Below are 19,113 nucleotides of genomic sequence, written 5' to 3' on the forward strand. Positions count from 1 at the left end.
TTTTTCTTGTTTAGCTTCTAGACTTCCCAAGGACAAAAGTTTAAACACTTTTACTACTCATTTGAATGTATACTGCATTTATTTCTAATTACTTATAGAACACTAAATATACATATTCACAAAGCGATAGCTTAAAGTTTATAACGTTTTTTCAACGTATTTTTTCTTACTTTTAACAATATTTTTTTATTGTGATAAGCTGATTATATTTATGTGGCTGTGAGAGGAATGGCATAGTTTGAAGTCGCAACACGAGAAATACATGCTTAAAATAATTATTAACCATGAAATTATGCAGGGTATTCAGTGTATCATTGCCAACCCAGCTATTCATCAAACTATATAAAAAAACAAGACTATACCATAATTAAATTGCGTTTTTTACAAATATTTTGATGGGAGAGGAGTAGTGATTTCATTCTGGGAGGAGCATAACAAGTAAGGTTTTGCTACTGATTCTTTATAATTTTAGACATACGTCTTTTTGATATAATGTAACAATAAAATAATGATCGTGGACACATTATGAGTAATCAATAAATACTGGAACTTATATTGCTAATGATAACCGATTTAACAGTACTAATATGACTTTTTTATTTGCGGCAATTCCTCTTATGTTGCATATCAAAAAATAAAATTTAAATTTTTTTTTCCTCATATAAGTATATTTATTTTAATTAATTATAATGTGAAAAATCTTGATATGCACTGATAAAGTTTCAATAATATATTTAATTAAAGTCCAACAATACGATTATGTTATATGTAATGATATGTACTATTAAAATCAAATCAATTTTGCAAATAGCTTTAATTATATTTTAGGAATTATTAATTTTTAATAATAATTATTTTTATATACAATAAATTACTACTTTATAATGATTCTTAGCTAGTTTTATAATTTTAATTAATTTAGTACTTGACCGTAAATGCAGAAACTCGGTAGCTCTTAATTTTGCGAAGTGACGTTTAACTACGTCTTTGAGGTTATGTCCCTATAAACAAACTAGCGTGCTGTGCGGTGCGGTGCTATTGATTTTAAACATATTTTGCTTATTATATGGTAAAATAATTATTTAAAAAAGTACGTGCTACTTAAAAATGAGTTCTAAACTATTTGCCACACAAGAATGGGACGATGACGTCCCACAAATGGAACAACAAGAAGTTTTGGTATATATATTTATTAAATTATTTTTTATAGACCTAATATAAAACATTAATTTCAATCATAGGGTCAAAGAATAAAACTAAAAAAGAGCAAGAAGAACACTAACCCATCAGACATAATTACTTCTAAAAATCTGGTATCGAACAAAGATGAAAATAAAATCGAAAATGGAATTGAAAAACAATCTAAGAAAAAAAAGAAAAAAATAAGTGTTAGTGAAACGTATGTTAAGTACGATGAACCTGAAATGAACACATCGTTTGATAATGATGATGTAAAAAATAAATCCAAGTATGATTTTGATAATAGTATCTCTGAAGAAAAATTAAAGAGTAAGAAAAAACGAAAAAATAAAAATGATATTGAAGTAAATGATGATTACTCTAAACAAATTAATGAGATTGCTGAAAAAGTTGATAACGTTTCTGGTTTATCGAAAAATCAAAAGAAGAAATTGAAGAAATTAAAAGCAAAGTTTGAAAATACTACGAATAATGTTGACGCAGATACATTGATTAATAAAGAAAAAATTCAGAATAAATTGATTTCTAAAGAAAGTAAGAAAGGCAATGATAGAAAAATTAAGAACATCGCTAAACAGCTTCTAAAAAAAACTGATGAAGTATCTAAAGATAACGGTAATGACAAAGCACCAAATGTTGCTGATAATTTGACTCCGATAAAATCAAAAACTAAAAAGAGCAAAAATAAAATTAAAAAAGAAAATAAGAAGATAGAACAACAGCAAGATTCACAGGAAGCATTGATTGAAAAATCTGCATTACCAATAGACAATAAACCTAAGAATAATTTAAAAGGCATTAAAAAGAAGCCAAATTTCTATGTTAATAAATTAAAGAATTTATTAGATAATGCTAAAATAGATGTTACTGAGAAAAAAGTTGATAATAAGAACGTTCCAAATGAAAATGAAGAAATCTTGATGAAGATTAATGAAATTGTTGAGAAAGAACCTGTTAAAACTGCTCCGAAGACTCTGAGGCAAAGAATGCTAGAGAGAATTAAAGGTTGTTATCAATTTACTATTAAATTTTTATAAGTATAATATATTATTAAAAAAATATTTTCAGGTGCAAGATTTCGTTACTTAAACGAACAGTTATATGTAACTGAAAGCTCCGGAGCGAATAAGATATTCAAAGAAGATCCGGAATCGTTTAAAGCTTATCACGAAGGATATAGGCAACAAATCAGCAAATGGCCATTGAATCCATTAGACATTATCATCAACGATATCAAAAAAATGTAATTAGTCGAAAACCTTTTCAATATCAAATAAAAGCATGCCTATGCTTATTTTCATAAATTATTTAATTTCAGTTCTAAAGATCACATCATAGCTGATATGGGTTGCGGCGACGCTAAATTGGCCAAATCTGTCCCTCAAAAAGTGTATTCCTTTGATCTAATAGCTCTAGATCCTTTAGTTAATGCTTGCGATATGGCGCATACTCCAGTGCTCTCGTCGCATGTTAACATCGTCGTTTTTTGTCTCTCCTTAATGGGAACAAATCTGAACGATTATTTGCTGGAAGCGAATAGAATATTAAAGATTGGGTAATTATTTATAACGCCTGTATAATATATTATTTAATTATTAATGCATTTTTTATTTTGCAGTGGCTTTTTAAAAGTAGCTGAAGTTGAAAGTAGATTCGAAAACATTGAGCAGTTCATAGCTGACGTGAAAAAATTTGGATTCTCGTTGATAAAGAAGGATCTCAATAACAATCTGTTCTATTTTATAGACTTTAAAAAGGACAATGATGTAAAGAACCGGAATAAGTTACCACAGATTCAGTTGAATCCTTGCCTTTATAAGAAACGATAATAATGCATTATATGGTGTATGCTATAGTAATAAACAATTTAATTATAAAGCGATTTTATTGAATCCATTAGTTAATCATAAATAAAAATAGTTAACAATATTTAATTAAATGGGTAAAATATTGCTATTACAAGCACAAAATGGTGACATAAATTTGATTTTAGATGAATGGTTTAACAATGTATTAAATAAAATGTATTAAAAATATAAAACAAGTATCGAAACATAACACAAACATACTGGCACAAATTGATTATAAACTAATTAATTAATGAAGAAAATTATACACAGTGGAACGAAGAAAAAACTAAAGCACTTTTTGAATACTGATATCTCGTGAGCTTGTAAAAATAATAATATATGAGTTCAATTCAGTATGATGTTATCATTGTAGTCATTCTAAGAATATACTGATTCTCCAGAAAAAGAATAACCAATATGACATACATAATATAGGACTTAAAATAAGCATGTTTTTAATGTAACGTTAAAAGTTATTTGTACAGTGGTAACGACTTCCGCGTTCATTGAAATCCTAATCAAAAGAACTTAAGTGTACTTCATTTAGGTGTTCCTATAGCATTAATGGTTCATGAGATATACTCAAAGAAAAAATATATCCTAGATCAATACATATTTACTTGCACTTAAGCTAACTTAGCGTCCAGACCAATCATAACCTCTTCCGCTTCTTCGCGTAAATTCTCAACTTAGGCTAACAGCGTCCAGACCAATCATAACCTCTTCCGCTTCTTCGCGTAAATTCTCAACTCTCTCTAATAACTGCAACTAAGAATATTTATAAAAATAGATTATACAAATGCATAGAATAGATTAAACAAATTAAAACCTTAGCAGCTGCTATCAATTGATTAGCTACATTCCGATTCATGTGCTCTATAGATTCAACCAAATCTATAGGCTTAGCTTGTGCTATAGATTGAATACTTTTATACCCGGCTCTATACAGCTGCATTGCACGTCCCTAAAACAATCACAATAGACAAAGTATAATATATAATTAGAACATGATTCGGCCTGACAGTATTAAACTACTAATCTCAAAAGATAGAAAACTATATAACTGCAAGCATATCAAATTATAGAGCTCTGATTAATGATGTTCTAGTTTGCTTTGTACATGGAAACATAACAAAATATAAGACCTTAGTATAAAGATAGATACAAAATAATAGAAGAAAAAGGTGACGCATCAAGTTAAACCAATTAAAATATTTATACCATACCTTTCGAACATTAGGTAATTCCATTAACGGTACTAGTTCGAGAGTACAAAAATGCGATAATCTCTGATTAAATTTGAGCAGCAAATCTTTAAAGGCCCAAAACTCTTCTAGTTCTTCACAAAAGCGTAAAACGTTAGAAGCGAAAGTCGCCGTTGAAACCATCAAGTTTTGAATCAATCCTTTATTGACTTGAAACTTTTCCGATACATCTTGAAGAGTGCTTTGATTCCATAGATCAAGCAGCATAAGAGTAACATAAAATCGGTTTAAAACTCTCTCCGATATACCCTGGACATAAATAACATAAATAAATAAAATAACATGGACATGAATAACATAAATAAAATTCTCTCCGATATGCCCTGGACATAAATCCAACAGGCAATTGTAATGATATTAATTTAATTATACCTTAGGAATCTTTCCTCGAGCCATTTGTATAGCGACAGATTCAGTCAATCCGATAGCTTGAGCAGTTTGAAAGCCTTCATTGTCCATTTTAGAGTACTATTTATACAATAATTAATAATTAAAATAATTTTATGAATATTAATAAAGTTTATACTAACAATCATATAGTAATTAGTCATGTTCGGTTTGATGGTAACGGATAGATCGTATGGAGTCACTAAGTACAGCAAATGAAGCACTCCCATCACTACCAAACTGTTTTGAGCTATCTTTAAATCGGCGTATAACATATGAGCTCGTTGCAGTTCAATTGAACCTAAAATTCAACATTAATAAGAAATTGTTGGATCAAATAACGAAAATAAATCATACCCTTCACTGCAGCTTTTCCCAATCTGCTAACTATCAATTCAGTATCGTTTGATACTTTAATATTTCTATCAGGATTGTTTTTAGCAGTTCTATTATCGAGTTTATCGAGAGAGTGTCTTGTATGTTGAGTAGTGGATAGATTATCGCAAATGTTGCTAATATCTTCTTCTACTGAAATTTTTTTATTAAGAGCTATAGCTCCCATCTTAAATAGATTCTCAATAGTTTTATCCAATATTTTCTTTAAATCGACACTCAATCTAAAATATAATATTTTTTTAATGATTGTAATATAGACTTTAGTATCATGAAGAAAGACCTTGAAGATTGAAATTTTTGTATCAAGATTAGGTTAGGAAATAAACAAGTCAATTATGAAGTTAATGTTCATGGTCAAAAAAAATCATTTTTCCTGATCTAAACATTATAAATGAGTACATTTATCTTGCTCTCTGTCCAATAAAAATGTATGTAAAGCAGAAATAAGAAGGCAAAACACAATGGCCAAAAGTGATGACATTACTCGCCCGCAGGCTGGAACAGAGTGGCTCTTCCATTAAGCTTTGACTAATGCGGTTTGTCATGGCTATGAATCAAATCAAAATGACCATACATGCCTAGAGATAACTATTAAAGATATAGAATATTTAGAATATCATTGCATGATTGACGGATTGCATATTTTGTAGTTTTATTGTCGAAATACAGACCATTTAAAAATAAGAAAGATGCAATCATTGCCAGGAGAAAAAAAACTAGCGATTAGTGTTTAAAAATATAAATGAAGAGTATCATTCTTAATGAGCTTAAATCAACTGTTTCAATCATAGTACAAGCTCTCAATATGGCAATGTTTTATAGTATTAAGAGACCATAATAAAACACATAAGAATTGGATGGATCGGGGAGATAGAATTTTTTAAATTATTATGTAAGATACTAACGCTTCTGTTTGTATGGAAAGTAGAGATGAATTTGTCAAGATCCTAAGTGTCTTTCTAGAGTTTGCCACTTTCAAAGCAATTGCGCCTAGAATCAAACTTCTCATATTTGCGCCATCGTTTCCGTGTAAATTACTCATTGCTTTATCCATTGGAGAGTTGATTAGATCTTGAACTTTAGCAACTTGATACGAAGGGCAAATCAGAATGCTATCGCCAAAACTACCGAAACCAGCTCGTCCTGCTCTACCGACCATTTGCTTGTACATGGATAGTGTTATAAAAGCTCTTCCAACCGTCGGAGATCTTAAGATCACTCTCTGTGCTGGTAAGTTGACTCCAGCTGCTAAAGTAGATGTGCAGCAAAGAACACTTAAAACACCAGCTCTATAAAATTAATTAAACAATTATAAAACAATACATTAGGAATAATAAAAGATGAGTCAAATGACAGTACAACTGCAATCAGAAAGCTTTTTCTTCCATCACCTCTTCGAATTCTAGCAAATACAGTGGATGATGGATAATATGAAAAAGAGCAGATCATTAACTACTGTTTTTTTAACAAGATTTAACAATCAGAATACTTTTTAAGTCATTAAAAACAGACAATGAAATGATATCACAATTTTAAGGTACTCATTTGATTCACCCTCGAGTAAGCAATATATACTGTACCTAAATGCATCTTCAATCAATCGCCGTTCTTCAGATGTTAATCCAGAATGATGATAAGCAATACCCCATTTTAGCAAAGAAGTTAGATTTTCATCCGTACCACCTTCTGCTTTTAAGGCTTTCTCTAAGTCTACCTTTTCTTTAGCACGATATTCTAATAATTTTCTACGAACATTATAAAAACATCATAGATTATATTTCGCATTTGTATGTTATATAAATATTCCAGTAAAAAACATACTTAAAGATTACTTTGCAGAGAAGAACAGCAACATTTTCGCAGTTTTTTTTCGTCGGACAGAATATTAAACACGATCCGTTTGGTATAACTTCCATTACTAATCCACCAAGATGATCAGGATCGAGTTTTTCTATTTGTGCTGAATACTGTAAAAATTGATCCGTATAATATAATTCTCAAGGTTCATCCTGATTGTCATATTAAAAACTCCTTATCTTATTTTTTTAACCCTTTGAGTAGTGAGTCAAAATATACACATTTGTTAATCTGTTAGTATACACCTGGGAGTGAGTTAATTTTACGTATTAATTCAAAACTATTTTTGTTGTTATTTATTATTATATTATATTGCATTTATAGTAAATACTAGAAAAAATCAGTGATTCTCAACACTTTATTGCTTTAATTTATTTTACTACTTTTTTGTATCAGTATGTTTTAATCATTTACTTTAACACTTTGCTAATATCAAATTTCGTTAATATTTTTTATATATTATTTGGCTTTTTTATATCAATTCAGAGGCTCTCAATATTTTTAATAAGATTATAACAAAATATTTGTTTCAATAATGCATTTTATTTATTATTTATTCAATTATATATTTAAATATATATCTGTCTGAGGAACTTTAAAACGGATTTGTGTATAATCCAAGAAACTTCATAATTTTAAATGATTTGCCTTTTCCCTTCAAATGAATTCAGTTCTCAGTTCGCCTTACTTTCTCCGTGATGACAAATAAGTTGCGAGAACAATCGCTTAATGTAACAAAAGAGTACTTCCTTCAAGGTAAATTTTATGCGTGAACGTAAAATCAAAAACGCCTATACACTATACCAGGGCTCGGCAACCTATGACCCGCGGGTCACCAAGTGACCCGTTTGATGATTTGAAGTGACCCATTTCAGTTCTGCAAATATCATTTTTTTAACGTATTACGATGTCACGACTAGACCACATATATGGTTGTTAGAACCAAAAATATTCACTGACCCGAATAGTCTTTTTAATAGTCACATTTTAATTATTTTGACCCGCAGCCAAAAAAGTTTGCCGAGACCTGCACTATACCCCCCAATAGCACGGTAAATTAGAGACATACTATTAAGATGCCCGTTACTCTATGTGTGAGCAAGCCAAAGTGAGGATATCTCACCATACGCGCCTGATTGGCCTACCCTATATTACCGTTTAGCAACAGGTGCGTCGCAATTTTTTATAAAGTTTGTGTTACTTTTTTGTGTTTGTTGTTTCGAGACACAAAGATTTTATTTCAATCAGTTCAAAAATTCAGTCACGGTTAATTTATTTATAGTTATTTAATTTATAAGCAAATCTGCACAAAACAAACGCCGATACAGATCCCATCTTTATGTATGTAAAATTCGTTCCAAATATTATTAACTATTGTATATAAAATAAATTCGATCAAATTATGTATTGAAAATGTTCCACCAATTTTTCTGAATTAATTCAATCGCAACTGATCTTTATTCTGGTGATTTTAAAAAGCTGAAATGACATCCCTAATCTAAAAGTATGTACTAATAAATTAAACATTTTTCTTTTGACACCCTCACTGATTTACACAGCATTGTGTTATGCATATTTTATAAGATTTAAAGTTTAACGAGTATGAAAGTAAATAATGAATTATTAAAATAATTATTTTTTAATTTATTAATATTTAACAGACATTTAATATATTTTTTGATTAATTAGTTAAATAAATTAATATCGATAAAAACCGAGAAAAAAATTACAAATATATACAAATACAGTAGGTTCTCGAGTTACGCGGTATCTACTTACGCAGATTCGTAGTTACGCGGTTAAAAATTTCGAAAATTTAAAGTTTGTTATAATATCGATGTTGATATAGATTTGCGCGTGCTGTAGACAAATGTAAGCAAGCTGCGTATGGATGAATGCATAATATGTATTGACAACCTTGAATTTATTTCTAAAAATAACACAGCGTCCTAAAATTACGTCACTACATACTTTCTCGGCAGTTAGTCGTCTTGCATCCGTTGCCGCAGTTTGTCGTTTACATTTCGCGTCGTTAAATTCGTTTGCAATATATTTACATACATATTTTATTATTAAATCCATAAGCATGCCTAAAATAAATACTACTAAGAGAAACGTCATAACTATGGAAACCAAAGTTGAGATTATTAAAAAGTATGAAAGTGGTAGTAAGTGTGTGGATATAACACACACTTATAAAAGTAATGAATCGACTGTAAGAACCATATTAAAAGATAAAGTTAGAATTATGGAGCATGTGAAAAATTGTGCTCCCATGCAGTCTACCATCATATCTAAGAAAAGAGGAATATTAATTGAAATAATGGAGAGAGTGCTGGTTATCTGGTTAGAGGACATGCAGCAACAGCGAATTCCAATTAGTCTCCGTCTCATACAAGAAAAAGCTTTGACACTTTTTGAAGATCTAAAGAAAAAATTCGGTGAGGATGATGCAGGTAATACATTCGTTGCAAGTCGTGGATGGTTCCAAGAGTTAATAATGCGCTCTAAATATCATAATATTAAAGTGACTGGTGAAGCTGCCAGTGCGCAAACTTACCATCAAGTATAGAGTATAGAAACACTTTGGCAAAAATTATCGAAGATGATGGATACCTGCCGCAACAAATTTTTAACGTTGACGAAACAGCGGTGTTCTGGAAAAAAAATGCCAGATCGATCATATATTTCACAAGCTGAAAAAACGTTACCAGGATTTAAAGTATCAAAGGATAGGTTAACACTTCTACTTGGTGGAAACGCTGAAGGGGACTGTAAACTTAAACCTTTGCTGATTTACCACAGTGAAAATCAAAGAGATCGTTGCCTGTTATCTGGAAGAGTAACCGTAAGGCTTGGATGACCAAGGAAATTTTCAATGACTGGTTTTTTAATCATTTTGTTCACGATGTTAAGAAATATTGTAAAAAAAGCAATCTTCCATTTAAAATTTTGCTCCTGGTTGATAATGCACCGGGACATCCACCGTGTGATCACGAACATATCAAAATAGCATTTTTACCCCCAAATACGACCTCTCTAATACAACCTATGGATCAAGGTCTAACACAAAGCTTTAAAAAATATTACTTAAGGACAACTTTTAGAAATGCCATAAAGGTAACTGAAGGGCAAAACAGTATATCACTCACACAGTTTTGGAAAGAATACAATATTTATGAAGCTGTTAAAAATATTGGTGTTGCCTGGAATGAAATTGCAAAGTATACCATGAAAACCCCATGCAGGAAGATAACATAATTAATGATCTTGTTGAAATGACAAACCAATTAAATTTAAATCTAAACGAAAATGATTTCATTGAATTGTTAGAAAGTCATAGAGTGGAATTAAGCAATGAAGATTTAATAGAACTTGAAGAATATAGAAACAATGGCGGTGACTCGGAGGAGGAAGTCAAAGAAACAAAAGAATTTGAGTACAAAAAAATGAAAGAATGCCTCAATTTGATAGACCAAGGAATGGCTGGTTTAAAAGCACAAGATCCCGACATTAATCGGTTTGAGAAAGCCAATAAAGCAGTTCAGGACGCTATTTCCTGCTATAAAAATATATATTATGAGAAAAAAAGATCTAGTGTACAATCTTCACTGGATAAGTACGGTTTCTTATTAGATAAAAGAAATCCAACACCTAAAGATATTGAAATGGAATAGTATAGACATTATGAAATGATATTTTAATGAATATGTATGTATAAATATTATTTGTGTTTCTCATTTTATTTTGTAAAAAAAGTTAAGATTATAATGTATGTAGACATTTTACACATAAAATAAATTTTTATAATGCTTTTATTTTCATTTTAACCTAATGTATACATACAAGAAGACGGCATTTAGTTCTTTTAAGTATCGTTCGGATGATTGGGGGAATGTATTAATATTTAATACATATCAGATGAGTATTCCTCTACTTAGACGATTTTCGACTTACGCGAATTTTTCTGGAACGAATTAACTGCGTAAGTCGAGAATCCACTGTATTCGAATAGTTAAAAACTACAAATAATTAAGAACCCTACTCATAATGTATTCTTCAGGAAAAGCAACCTCAATAAACTCTTTAGTTGTTGAAGTACAAGGAAATCAAGATAGAGGATTTTTTTAAATATGCTTTCACATTCAATGTCTTCATTATATTCACAAATCTTCGTGCTACAGAATCCAAGTTATGTTGGAGATAATTGACAAGACAGAAACTCGGGAGATAAAAAACGAAATTAGGAACTTTCTGTTGATCATACAATTTTCTAAATAATTTGAAGCCATAGAAAACGCAGTTGATTAACAAATAGCAATTATTTTCTTCAATAAAAATAAATATTTTCATCAACATCTCTCGTACTTACACCAAAAGCAATTTTTCTGCTGAATACAACTTTTTCTTCTTTCGTTTTCGCATTCCAATTTATTTGCATAATATCTGTGTCAAATTTAATATATTCTTTTAATTCAACAGGTCGAAAGTCCTTCATATATACTTCGGCAGACAAAAACTTAGCTAATTCGTTAATGTTTCCTATTGTGGCACTCATTCCGACGATTTGAATATCCTCTGAAAATTTGATGATTTACTATAAATAAACATTATACACTTAATTTATTAAAATAATATTTAAACCCACCTCCTGAGTACATAACGTTAGTTAAAAGCATCTCAAGAGTACAACCTCTAGTTGGTTCTCCGATTAAATGTAACTCATCCACAACAATCAATCCGAGTTCTTGCAATCTATTGTTTTCAAGAAGACTTCTGATGAGACTCAATCCTTTTTCTATAGTAGCTATGTAGATACTTCTTCGATTTCTTCGTTTCCTTGGCGGAAAAATACCTTTCCCTCCAGCATATTCTTCAACGAGAAAATCAAGACCTACTGCAAACGGTGATAATCCCCAAACCTATAAATAAATTATTGTGAGATATAAAGAATAAATCCATAAAAATAAAAATCACAAACCTTCTCTTGAACGATCGAAACAAAAGGTAAAATAAATAAAACATTCTTCTTTCTACAAACTACTTCTCTCAACATCAAAATCTCGGCAACTAAGGTTTTACCACCACTCGTAGGAAGAGCATATATTAAATTATTTCTATTTTGAACAGCCGGTAATGTGAGACACTCATTTTGCCAATCTATAATTCAAAATATACATTATTAATAAATAAATTATTAATTATTCATAATATCAAATCACTTACCATAAAGTTTATCAATATTTTTATATTGCTTTATTAAATTTTGTGCAGAATGAGGTAAACCATAAAAGTCAATGTTGAAATGTTCATTTAGTAGAGGCGTTCGAGTCTTTTTAAACGGAATTTGAGACAAATTATGCAATATTGAACTATTGTTAGTACTGTTTTTGCTATTATTCACATCAGCGGTTGTTGCAGTATTATTTTTAGCTTCAATGTGTCCGGCAATTAGTTGCGATAAATTATTTGGTATATTCGGTTCAAATGAATCGCACATATCTGACTTTTCATTCATGGTTTTTTCCCAAACAGAATTGTTACACAAAATCGTGTGACAACTAACATTATCAACTTTAGGATCGTTTTCCATCTGATCTATGAACAAATCTTGATTCAAATTGCATATTGTAGTTTCAAACGCATTAAACGAATCCATAACTTCATTCTTGTACTGCGAAGACTTATCAATTTGAGACAAATCTTTTAGTTTTGAATTTTCATTAATCACTTTCATCTCCAAGTTTTTTGCATGCATTTTGTTCAAATCTATACAAGATATATTCAAAGATTCACCGAATGGATCTTCTTGTTTTATCCTAACATTATGAGTCTGAATCTCATTCGGCTTTAAAAATGTATTATTTTCATATAGAATTTTCTTCGCTATGTAAGCACGCTTATCATTTTTGTTTTGAATTGAATTCGTTTTAACCAACGGCGTAGATTGCGATATACCGCACAAATTTTGATTAAATAAATCGTCCGATTCGGAGAACAAATCTTCAGAATCTCTTCTGTTGATTATTTGACTGTTATTTACGGAGTCGGAGAAACATTTTGTTAGATCTACTAAAATAGAACTACTAATTTCATTAGCATTCTCTTTCTCGTTAGAATATGTCTTCTTAGTATAAGTAGTGGATCTTTTTATAGATATATTAAAATCACCCAAGTTCCTTTTACCGCCATTCATCTTGATGATTGATTTTATCTACAAACATTAATTAAAATACAATAAAATAGTATATAATATTAAAATAAACACGAAACCAATCACCTCATTCCATTTGACATTTTAAATACAGTTTTGAGTAGGCGTTTTGATGATTTGACATTTTAAGTGCGTTTACTATTTAAACATATTTTTAAAATATCAATAATAATAATATTTATGTTTTTTAATATCTTACATTGTTTAATAAATTTAAATCATCTATTGTAAACCCTGTGTTTTGAATTTAAGATGGCGAAAAGTTTTGACAGATGCTTGTTCGCGTTTTAAGTTTAATCTTAACCCCAAAAATATTGCTCATGTATATACAATATGATCCAAATTCAATTACCGAACATGTTTAAAATAAAAAAACAAAGGTATCTTTTATTATGTTGTTTTTAAAAAAGTATATAAAAAGAAAAAAACACAAATTTAAATATATCTTAGGATATTTTTATTAATCGAACATTTGATTTTAAAAGGAGTTGGATCATTTCTGGTGTAGCGAATGTAGTTCTTGAGGCTACGTAATTAAACGACCGTTTTTTAGAGAGCTGGCGAGGACCTGGGGTGTTAGATCGTTGTTATATATTGATTGAAAAAAAGAAAAGAATGTATATTTAAAATAATAAAAATGAATTTAAAAAACACCCGCTTCACAAGTTGAGCGGTGGTGTGTCAACACTGAGAACCGCCACACTGGTAATGATTATAAAAAGTAATAGAAAATAATTTATTTATTTAAATAAGATTACATAAAATATTTTATAAATATAAACATATATGTACCTAATTATACATATTTTGGGGCTAATGGTGACGGGTGGCAATGAGACACAGATTGAGCCGCTGCAGTAATATTTATTAACGGTTAACGGTGTTTCTTTACATTACAAAATGGGGCGGACGCGCCACGGCACTCGTCCGAACCCTTACAAGCTTGCCGGTCGAGAGAGAAAACCGTCACAACAATGCTACTTCTGCGCCGACCAGTTTTGGCCATAACAAATCTTTATTGGCCCCCATACATATTTAGTTCACACTTACTTAAAAATAATTAATTATTAATTTTAACTTTAATTCTCCCCAAAAATTATTTTTTAGTAAACTTTTTCAATATTTAATAAAAAATATTACTGCAGCGGCTCAATCTGTGTCTAATTACCACCTCTCGTCGCCAACAGACGTCCGAACACATACTGTGGGACTGCCCTGTGGTGGACTAGGAGAGAACAGATCTCCACTCCGCGCTAGAAATCGAGGGCGAAGACCCTCCACTGCGTAGGGCCTTCGCCCTCTCCACAGCACCGACATCTCGTGACCACGAACGGAAATTTTCTGGCGTTCGAGAGATACTGCGCTGCATATGGCGCCCACACAGACGTCCGTTCTCAATAGGACCATTTTATTAGCCATTTAATAAACGCGAGCTCTCCTTTATGATGCTATGCCGCAGAAACAATAAATTAAAAGAAATGAAGAAGTAAAAAATATCAGTTGATGAAATGAATAAAGATTTTTTTTTTATGATCTGTTTAAATCATTTCTCTCCCGTAGTGACCCCTGGTACGCGGAGCGCGACTGCCCGCATACCACCCCTCCCCTCCACTTCTCCTATCTAACCTCTGTATCCAAAAAGGATAGTGATGCCGGATGGAGGCCTGGCCTAGCGCCTGTATGCGCAGTACGCAGGCGCGAAAGCCAGGCTAGGTAATATCCGGTCGCTCATGGGCCGAAACTCCTGAGCCTGATGCGACCGTGGAAGGAGGGCGTGGGCCCAAGAACCTTCCTTCTTCCCGTCGCTAAACTATTAATTGTATCGTACTTTTAAAATATCTACGGAGGACACTTAAAATAAAAAGGCTATATTGTAAATTGTTCTATAACAGATTTCTGTGGGGAGCTAAAAAAAGGTAACTTCAGATTTTTTTATTCAAGAAGGACAAAAAAATTGGGTTACCTTTTTAGTACATAAATACAATTCAAAATACAAATTGAAGAGCAAATATTGTAAATCAAATGTAACAACAGTACATTTATAAAAACAAAATAATTTTGCAGTAATTTTTTTATATCCGAGACAGTTGTGGCTGCCAACAGCATATTCCGTCAAAACTAGTGGGAATACTTGACAGTATTTCCAGTATGCGAAACAGTTTACACTTAACCAAGTATTGCAATATCTCTTTTTAACTTTCACGCGCCCATGCTATACCACTTTGGCAAAGAATTTCGAAAGAAAAAAATAAGTGAGTATATTGCATATCCCTTTTTCTCTCACACGGATTCGCTTGTACGTGTGCGAGTGAGATGCACAAATGCGTATGACAAAGTGAGAGCGCTAGGGCAAGGTCCCGCACGCTCTGACTCGCTCTGCATCAGACGGCGTTTCAATCGTGCTTCAGTATTTGTTTGCCTGTTGTCGAGTTACGTCGAAACACAGAATATTCCTGCACTTCTTAATTACTTTTCAACTAAACAAGTATATTTAATATAGCTACTTCGGTAAATAATTTTAATTTAAACTAACTTTAGTTTAAGTACGATTTAAATCCATAAATATTATGAGTGGCAAATCAACGATGGATGTCATCGAAAGTATTTCATACGTCTCTTATCGATAGATGTAATAAAAAAAGCTTTAATTAAATGACAGAAAAATGTTTATTTGAAAAAACCGAAAAAATCAGCGGTAGAATTATTCGTGAAGACTTTTGCCCCGAAAGATCTTCCTACATCGTCTTTGCTCAGTAGTACTCATAGTATTAGATGAAGATGTACGTGCATTTTTTGTAGCTTGTACTTTCTTCAACCACCTGTCTCACAGGCATATTTTATAGACAAGATAAGATATTAATATGATGGTCCATATCTTATCGTAGCATTTGCAGTCTTTCCAAATGTCTAAAATTGTAGCTCACTCTTTATTTAGACAAAAACACAATGAACTGTTCAGTCTCGTAAGAGCTTCGAAAAGATAAAAATACATATACAAGCATTCGACAAACGATAATAATATCTATAAATCAGACAGCCAGTGAATATCGGATTACTCCCCATGAAAACATGCTTTACTAGGGGATAACAATTATTTACATTTAATATTAAACAATAATATTTTACAGTGATAGAGAATAAAACACTTGCTAAAAGCTTATGTTCATAATATAAATTGCATTACACAAATAGATAACCGTCAATAAAATGACTTCAAAAAGAATACCGCTAACTACAATTCAATAAATAAAATTTCTTTAAATGCATGTGTTTAAAATACCTACGGATTCACAATCCTCGAAAACGACAATTAAAATATTTCACAAGATGCACCGTTGTAATTTAAAGTACACTCTAATCAAGCCGTATTGGTAGACTCGAAAGTACAAATACCAAAAGTTCCCCTTCTTGCGGATTTCACAAAAATAAAAGTAATTACAAAAATTGCACTAGCATCAGAATCCAGGGTTTTACTGTCGGGCACTTCTTCGGTTGTAATCTTTTGATCAGATCTAGAAACAAGCAGTCGCTAAAATTAATTCAAAATCATTTCTTGACTAGAGATGACTAGAACCTATATAACTAGCTAAGCTACGCAGATCTACACGGCAGAAATGATCCAGTGAAAGTAAAAACTAAACCAAGTAATTGATATAGTTGTATAAACCTTGACAATTTTTCCGGATGATACAGCGATTTTCTTGAATCAAATCTATTCTTAAAATACCCCGTACATAAATCACAACCGTTTTCATTAAGTACATTTTATAAATAAATATTATCGTTGCCTGTTTGATCGGTGTAAAAGTAACTTTTTTCAATAGATTTTAACGTATTGTTGAAAATTATTGCCAATCAATTATTTCTAAATATATGCATATGTCCAAACTTTTCCAAAGCTCACATGATTTGAAAATCCTATGGTATTTAATTTTTATATTATACAGAGACTATCATTGAATTTCAACTGGTTCGTGTTATTTATATTGAACTCGTGCGTAGTCAAACACACCCGTGTATTTCTGTATTTATAAACCAGAAAGGAAATCGTAAACGTTACATTGTAAACTATTTCCACTGAAACTTGATTCACGCCTACTCTTTCCAACCAAACGCAAATTTAATATGAAATAACCATTCTTCAGTGAAGCTGAAACGGTTTTGTTAGAAGCTCAATTTTTCATTAAATGGTTATGTATTTTATGGAATTATAAGAATTTGAACTGCTTAATTAAAATGACTATTAATATACTAGCTAAATAGTGCAAGATTTGACTAAGATAGATGGAGAAATAAAAGACTGAATCAACAATGAATGAAAATAGCTACGCTGGGCCAGATACTGTCTTTCTCTTTCCCTCTTTTTTTCCCTCTCTCTTCCTCAGAGCATTTCTAACGTCAGAATAAATAAATTTATTCTGATTCTGTGGGATTTTTCGCGTTAGGAATTCAATACGAAATATACAAATTTTTATTTTTAGATCTTAAATGATCAACCATGCATATTCTGTAAATATTAGCCGAAAAAATAATAAACGTTCTAAAAATTGATAGTGATGAAACTATATTAGCTGATCCAAGTTTTTATAATTGCTGAAAATATCTGCAATAATAATCTAATAAAAATTATTGGTATTTTTTTTAAAGTCTATTACTATAATAAACATAGTTAATTACAAATGAAATAATAAATATTTAAATTATTATGTTAAGCTGGACTTAATTTATATTAAAATTATTTTACCATATTAGTTTTTGTTCATAGATGTCTACTAAATATAGTGATAATAAAAGATGATCCAACTTTTTCTTTTAAAAATTAAAAAAGTTTAGAAACAGCTCTCCATTAATCAACAGAGGTATAACTAGATGGAATTCATTGCGTGCACCACTGCCATTACCGGTAATAAGGTCCTATGAGTCCAACCCTTCGGGTGGGCACTAAGCTTGTGACGGCCGGGGGAGCGGTTTGCTAGCCCCCGTTGTACTAAATATGTTATGAGCCCTCGGGTAGACGGGCTCTCGCTAGATAGCATTGCATTGCATGCATTGCGTATCATCTTAGTAAACGACAATAAGTATACCCTATTTTATATTTCTTCTGAACAAATTCCTATTTTTTTTATTTATATTTTTTTTAATTCGTGCAAATGATACTGTGCGATAATATCGGTGCGCAAAGGTCGGGAATCATGCACGTACGGTGAGCTATATTCTCTTTCGCTCGCGTGTTGAGTGATGAGAGTGAGTGAGAGATAAGGGCGTGCGTTACATGCGTTCCGCACGCCCATTTCTTTTCACTCACTCTCGCCACTTAACACGCGAGCAAGCGAAAGGGAATGTATCTCACCGTACGCGTCTGTTCGAGATACCGTTTCTCTGAATCCTGGCAAAAACACAACAGCTAATAATTATAGTCAATAAGTCGACAAAATGCACCAAGAGCTGCGGCGTTTGTTTCCCGTACTGGCCAATCGAAAAGGTCCAATTCTTTTGCACAACAATGCGCGACTACACATTGCATGACTGACTCGCAAATTTCCTCATCCATAATAACATATTATCACATGTTTAAGCGTTTCGATAATCTCTCGCGTCAGTGAATTTCGAGATTTTACCAACAAAAGTATTCTGGCTTATTTCGATTATAATGGTATTTATTTCGACAATTAAAGCTAAAAATTATTAAAACGTATTTGAAATTGAAAGTCATAATCTACAATTATATTTTTAGCAACATCATATTAGATGTTTTGCTTTTAATATTAATCACCATTACTAAACTGGGCTTAAAACAGTATAAGAGAGCTCCAATTTGTTTTAAAATGGAACTCGATACCTTCGAGGCAAACCCAAAATATCGATTTACTTATATATGCACTAAACATGATATGTATTTAGAATTTTTGTAACAAACCAAAAAATTAGTCTGAGTGACCGCAAT

The 19,113-nt window shown here is 31.3% G+C and overlaps 2 protein-coding genes across 10 annotated transcripts; one reads left to right on the forward strand and one right to left on the reverse strand.

Annotated features, from left to right (window-relative positions):
• The first annotated feature begins 983 nt into the window (after window positions 1-983).
• On the forward strand, window positions 984-3,078 carry LOC148227692 (uncharacterized). The gene is made up of 5 exons (XM_088201793.1): window positions 984-1,179; window positions 1,242-2,205; window positions 2,269-2,443; window positions 2,519-2,755; window positions 2,819-3,078. The coding sequence occupies exons 1-5, from the start codon at window positions 1,108-1,110 to the stop codon at window positions 3,027-3,029; spliced, it is 1,659 nt and encodes a 552-aa protein (XP_088057919.1). The 5' UTR covers window positions 984-1,107; the 3' UTR covers window positions 3,030-3,078.
• Window positions 3,079-3,542: 464 nt separating this feature from the next.
• mus301 (mutagen-sensitive 301) lies at window positions 3,543-13,478 on the reverse strand. 9 transcript variants are annotated; one of them, XM_088201790.1, is made up of 15 exons: window positions 13,236-13,478; window positions 12,182-13,169; window positions 11,937-12,115; window positions 11,604-11,877; window positions 11,328-11,533; window positions 6,920-7,065; window positions 6,679-6,843; window positions 6,004-6,387; window positions 5,060-5,319; window positions 4,846-5,003; window positions 4,688-4,783; window positions 4,277-4,564; window positions 3,880-4,014; window positions 3,771-3,812; window positions 3,543-3,709 (listed from the first exon to the last, which is right to left on the reverse strand). In XM_088201790.1, the coding sequence occupies exons 2-15, from the start codon at window positions 13,149-13,151 to the stop codon at window positions 3,677-3,679; spliced, it is 3,336 nt and encodes a 1,111-aa protein (XP_088057916.1). In that variant the 5' UTR covers window positions 13,152-13,169; window positions 13,236-13,478; the 3' UTR covers window positions 3,543-3,676. The 9 variants fall into 9 exon arrangements, 8 of the variants coding, with proteins under 8 accessions (XP_088057916.1, XP_088057914.1, XP_088057912.1 ...); XM_088201788.1 differs by having other exon boundaries at window positions 3,771-3,818; XM_088201786.1 differs by having other exon boundaries at window positions 3,588-3,818; window positions 13,236-13,307; window positions 13,369-13,478.
• Between the last annotated feature and the right edge of the window lie 5,635 nt (window positions 13,479-19,113).

Source organism: Plectrocnemia conspersa, unplaced genomic scaffold (assembly GCF_051122295.1).
Source record: "Plectrocnemia conspersa isolate PC_06_02 unplaced genomic scaffold, ASM5112229v1 ptg000013l, whole genome shotgun sequence".
NCBI lineage: Eukaryota > Metazoa > Arthropoda > Insecta > Trichoptera > Polycentropodidae > Plectrocnemia > Plectrocnemia conspersa.

Bases quoted from the DNA above. Each gene is read 5' to 3' on its own strand.
- LOC148227692 (XM_088201793.1), top strand. From the start codon at position 1,108: ATGAGTTCTAAACTATTTGCCACACAAGAATGGGACGATGACGTCCCA. The intron at 2,444-2,518 runs GTAATTAGTCGA...ATTTAATTTCAG, and splicing joins ATCAACGATATCAAAAAAAT to TTCTAAAGATCACATCATAG. The intron at 2,756-2,818 runs GTAATTATTTAT...TTTATTTTGCAG, and splicing joins AATAGAATATTAAAGATTGG to TGGCTTTTTAAAAGTAGCTG.
- mus301 (XM_088201786.1), bottom strand. From the start codon at position 13,151: ATGAATGGCGGTAAAAGGAACTTGGGTGATTTTAATATATCTATAAAA. The intron at 5,320-6,003 runs GTTAGTATCTTA...ATTATATTTTAG, and splicing joins CTTTCCATACAAACAGAAGC to ATTGAGTGTCGATTTAAAGA. The intron at 5,004-5,059 runs GTATGATTTATT...GTTGAATTTTAG, and splicing joins GGGAAAAGCTGCAGTGAAGG to GTTCAATTGAACTGCAACGA.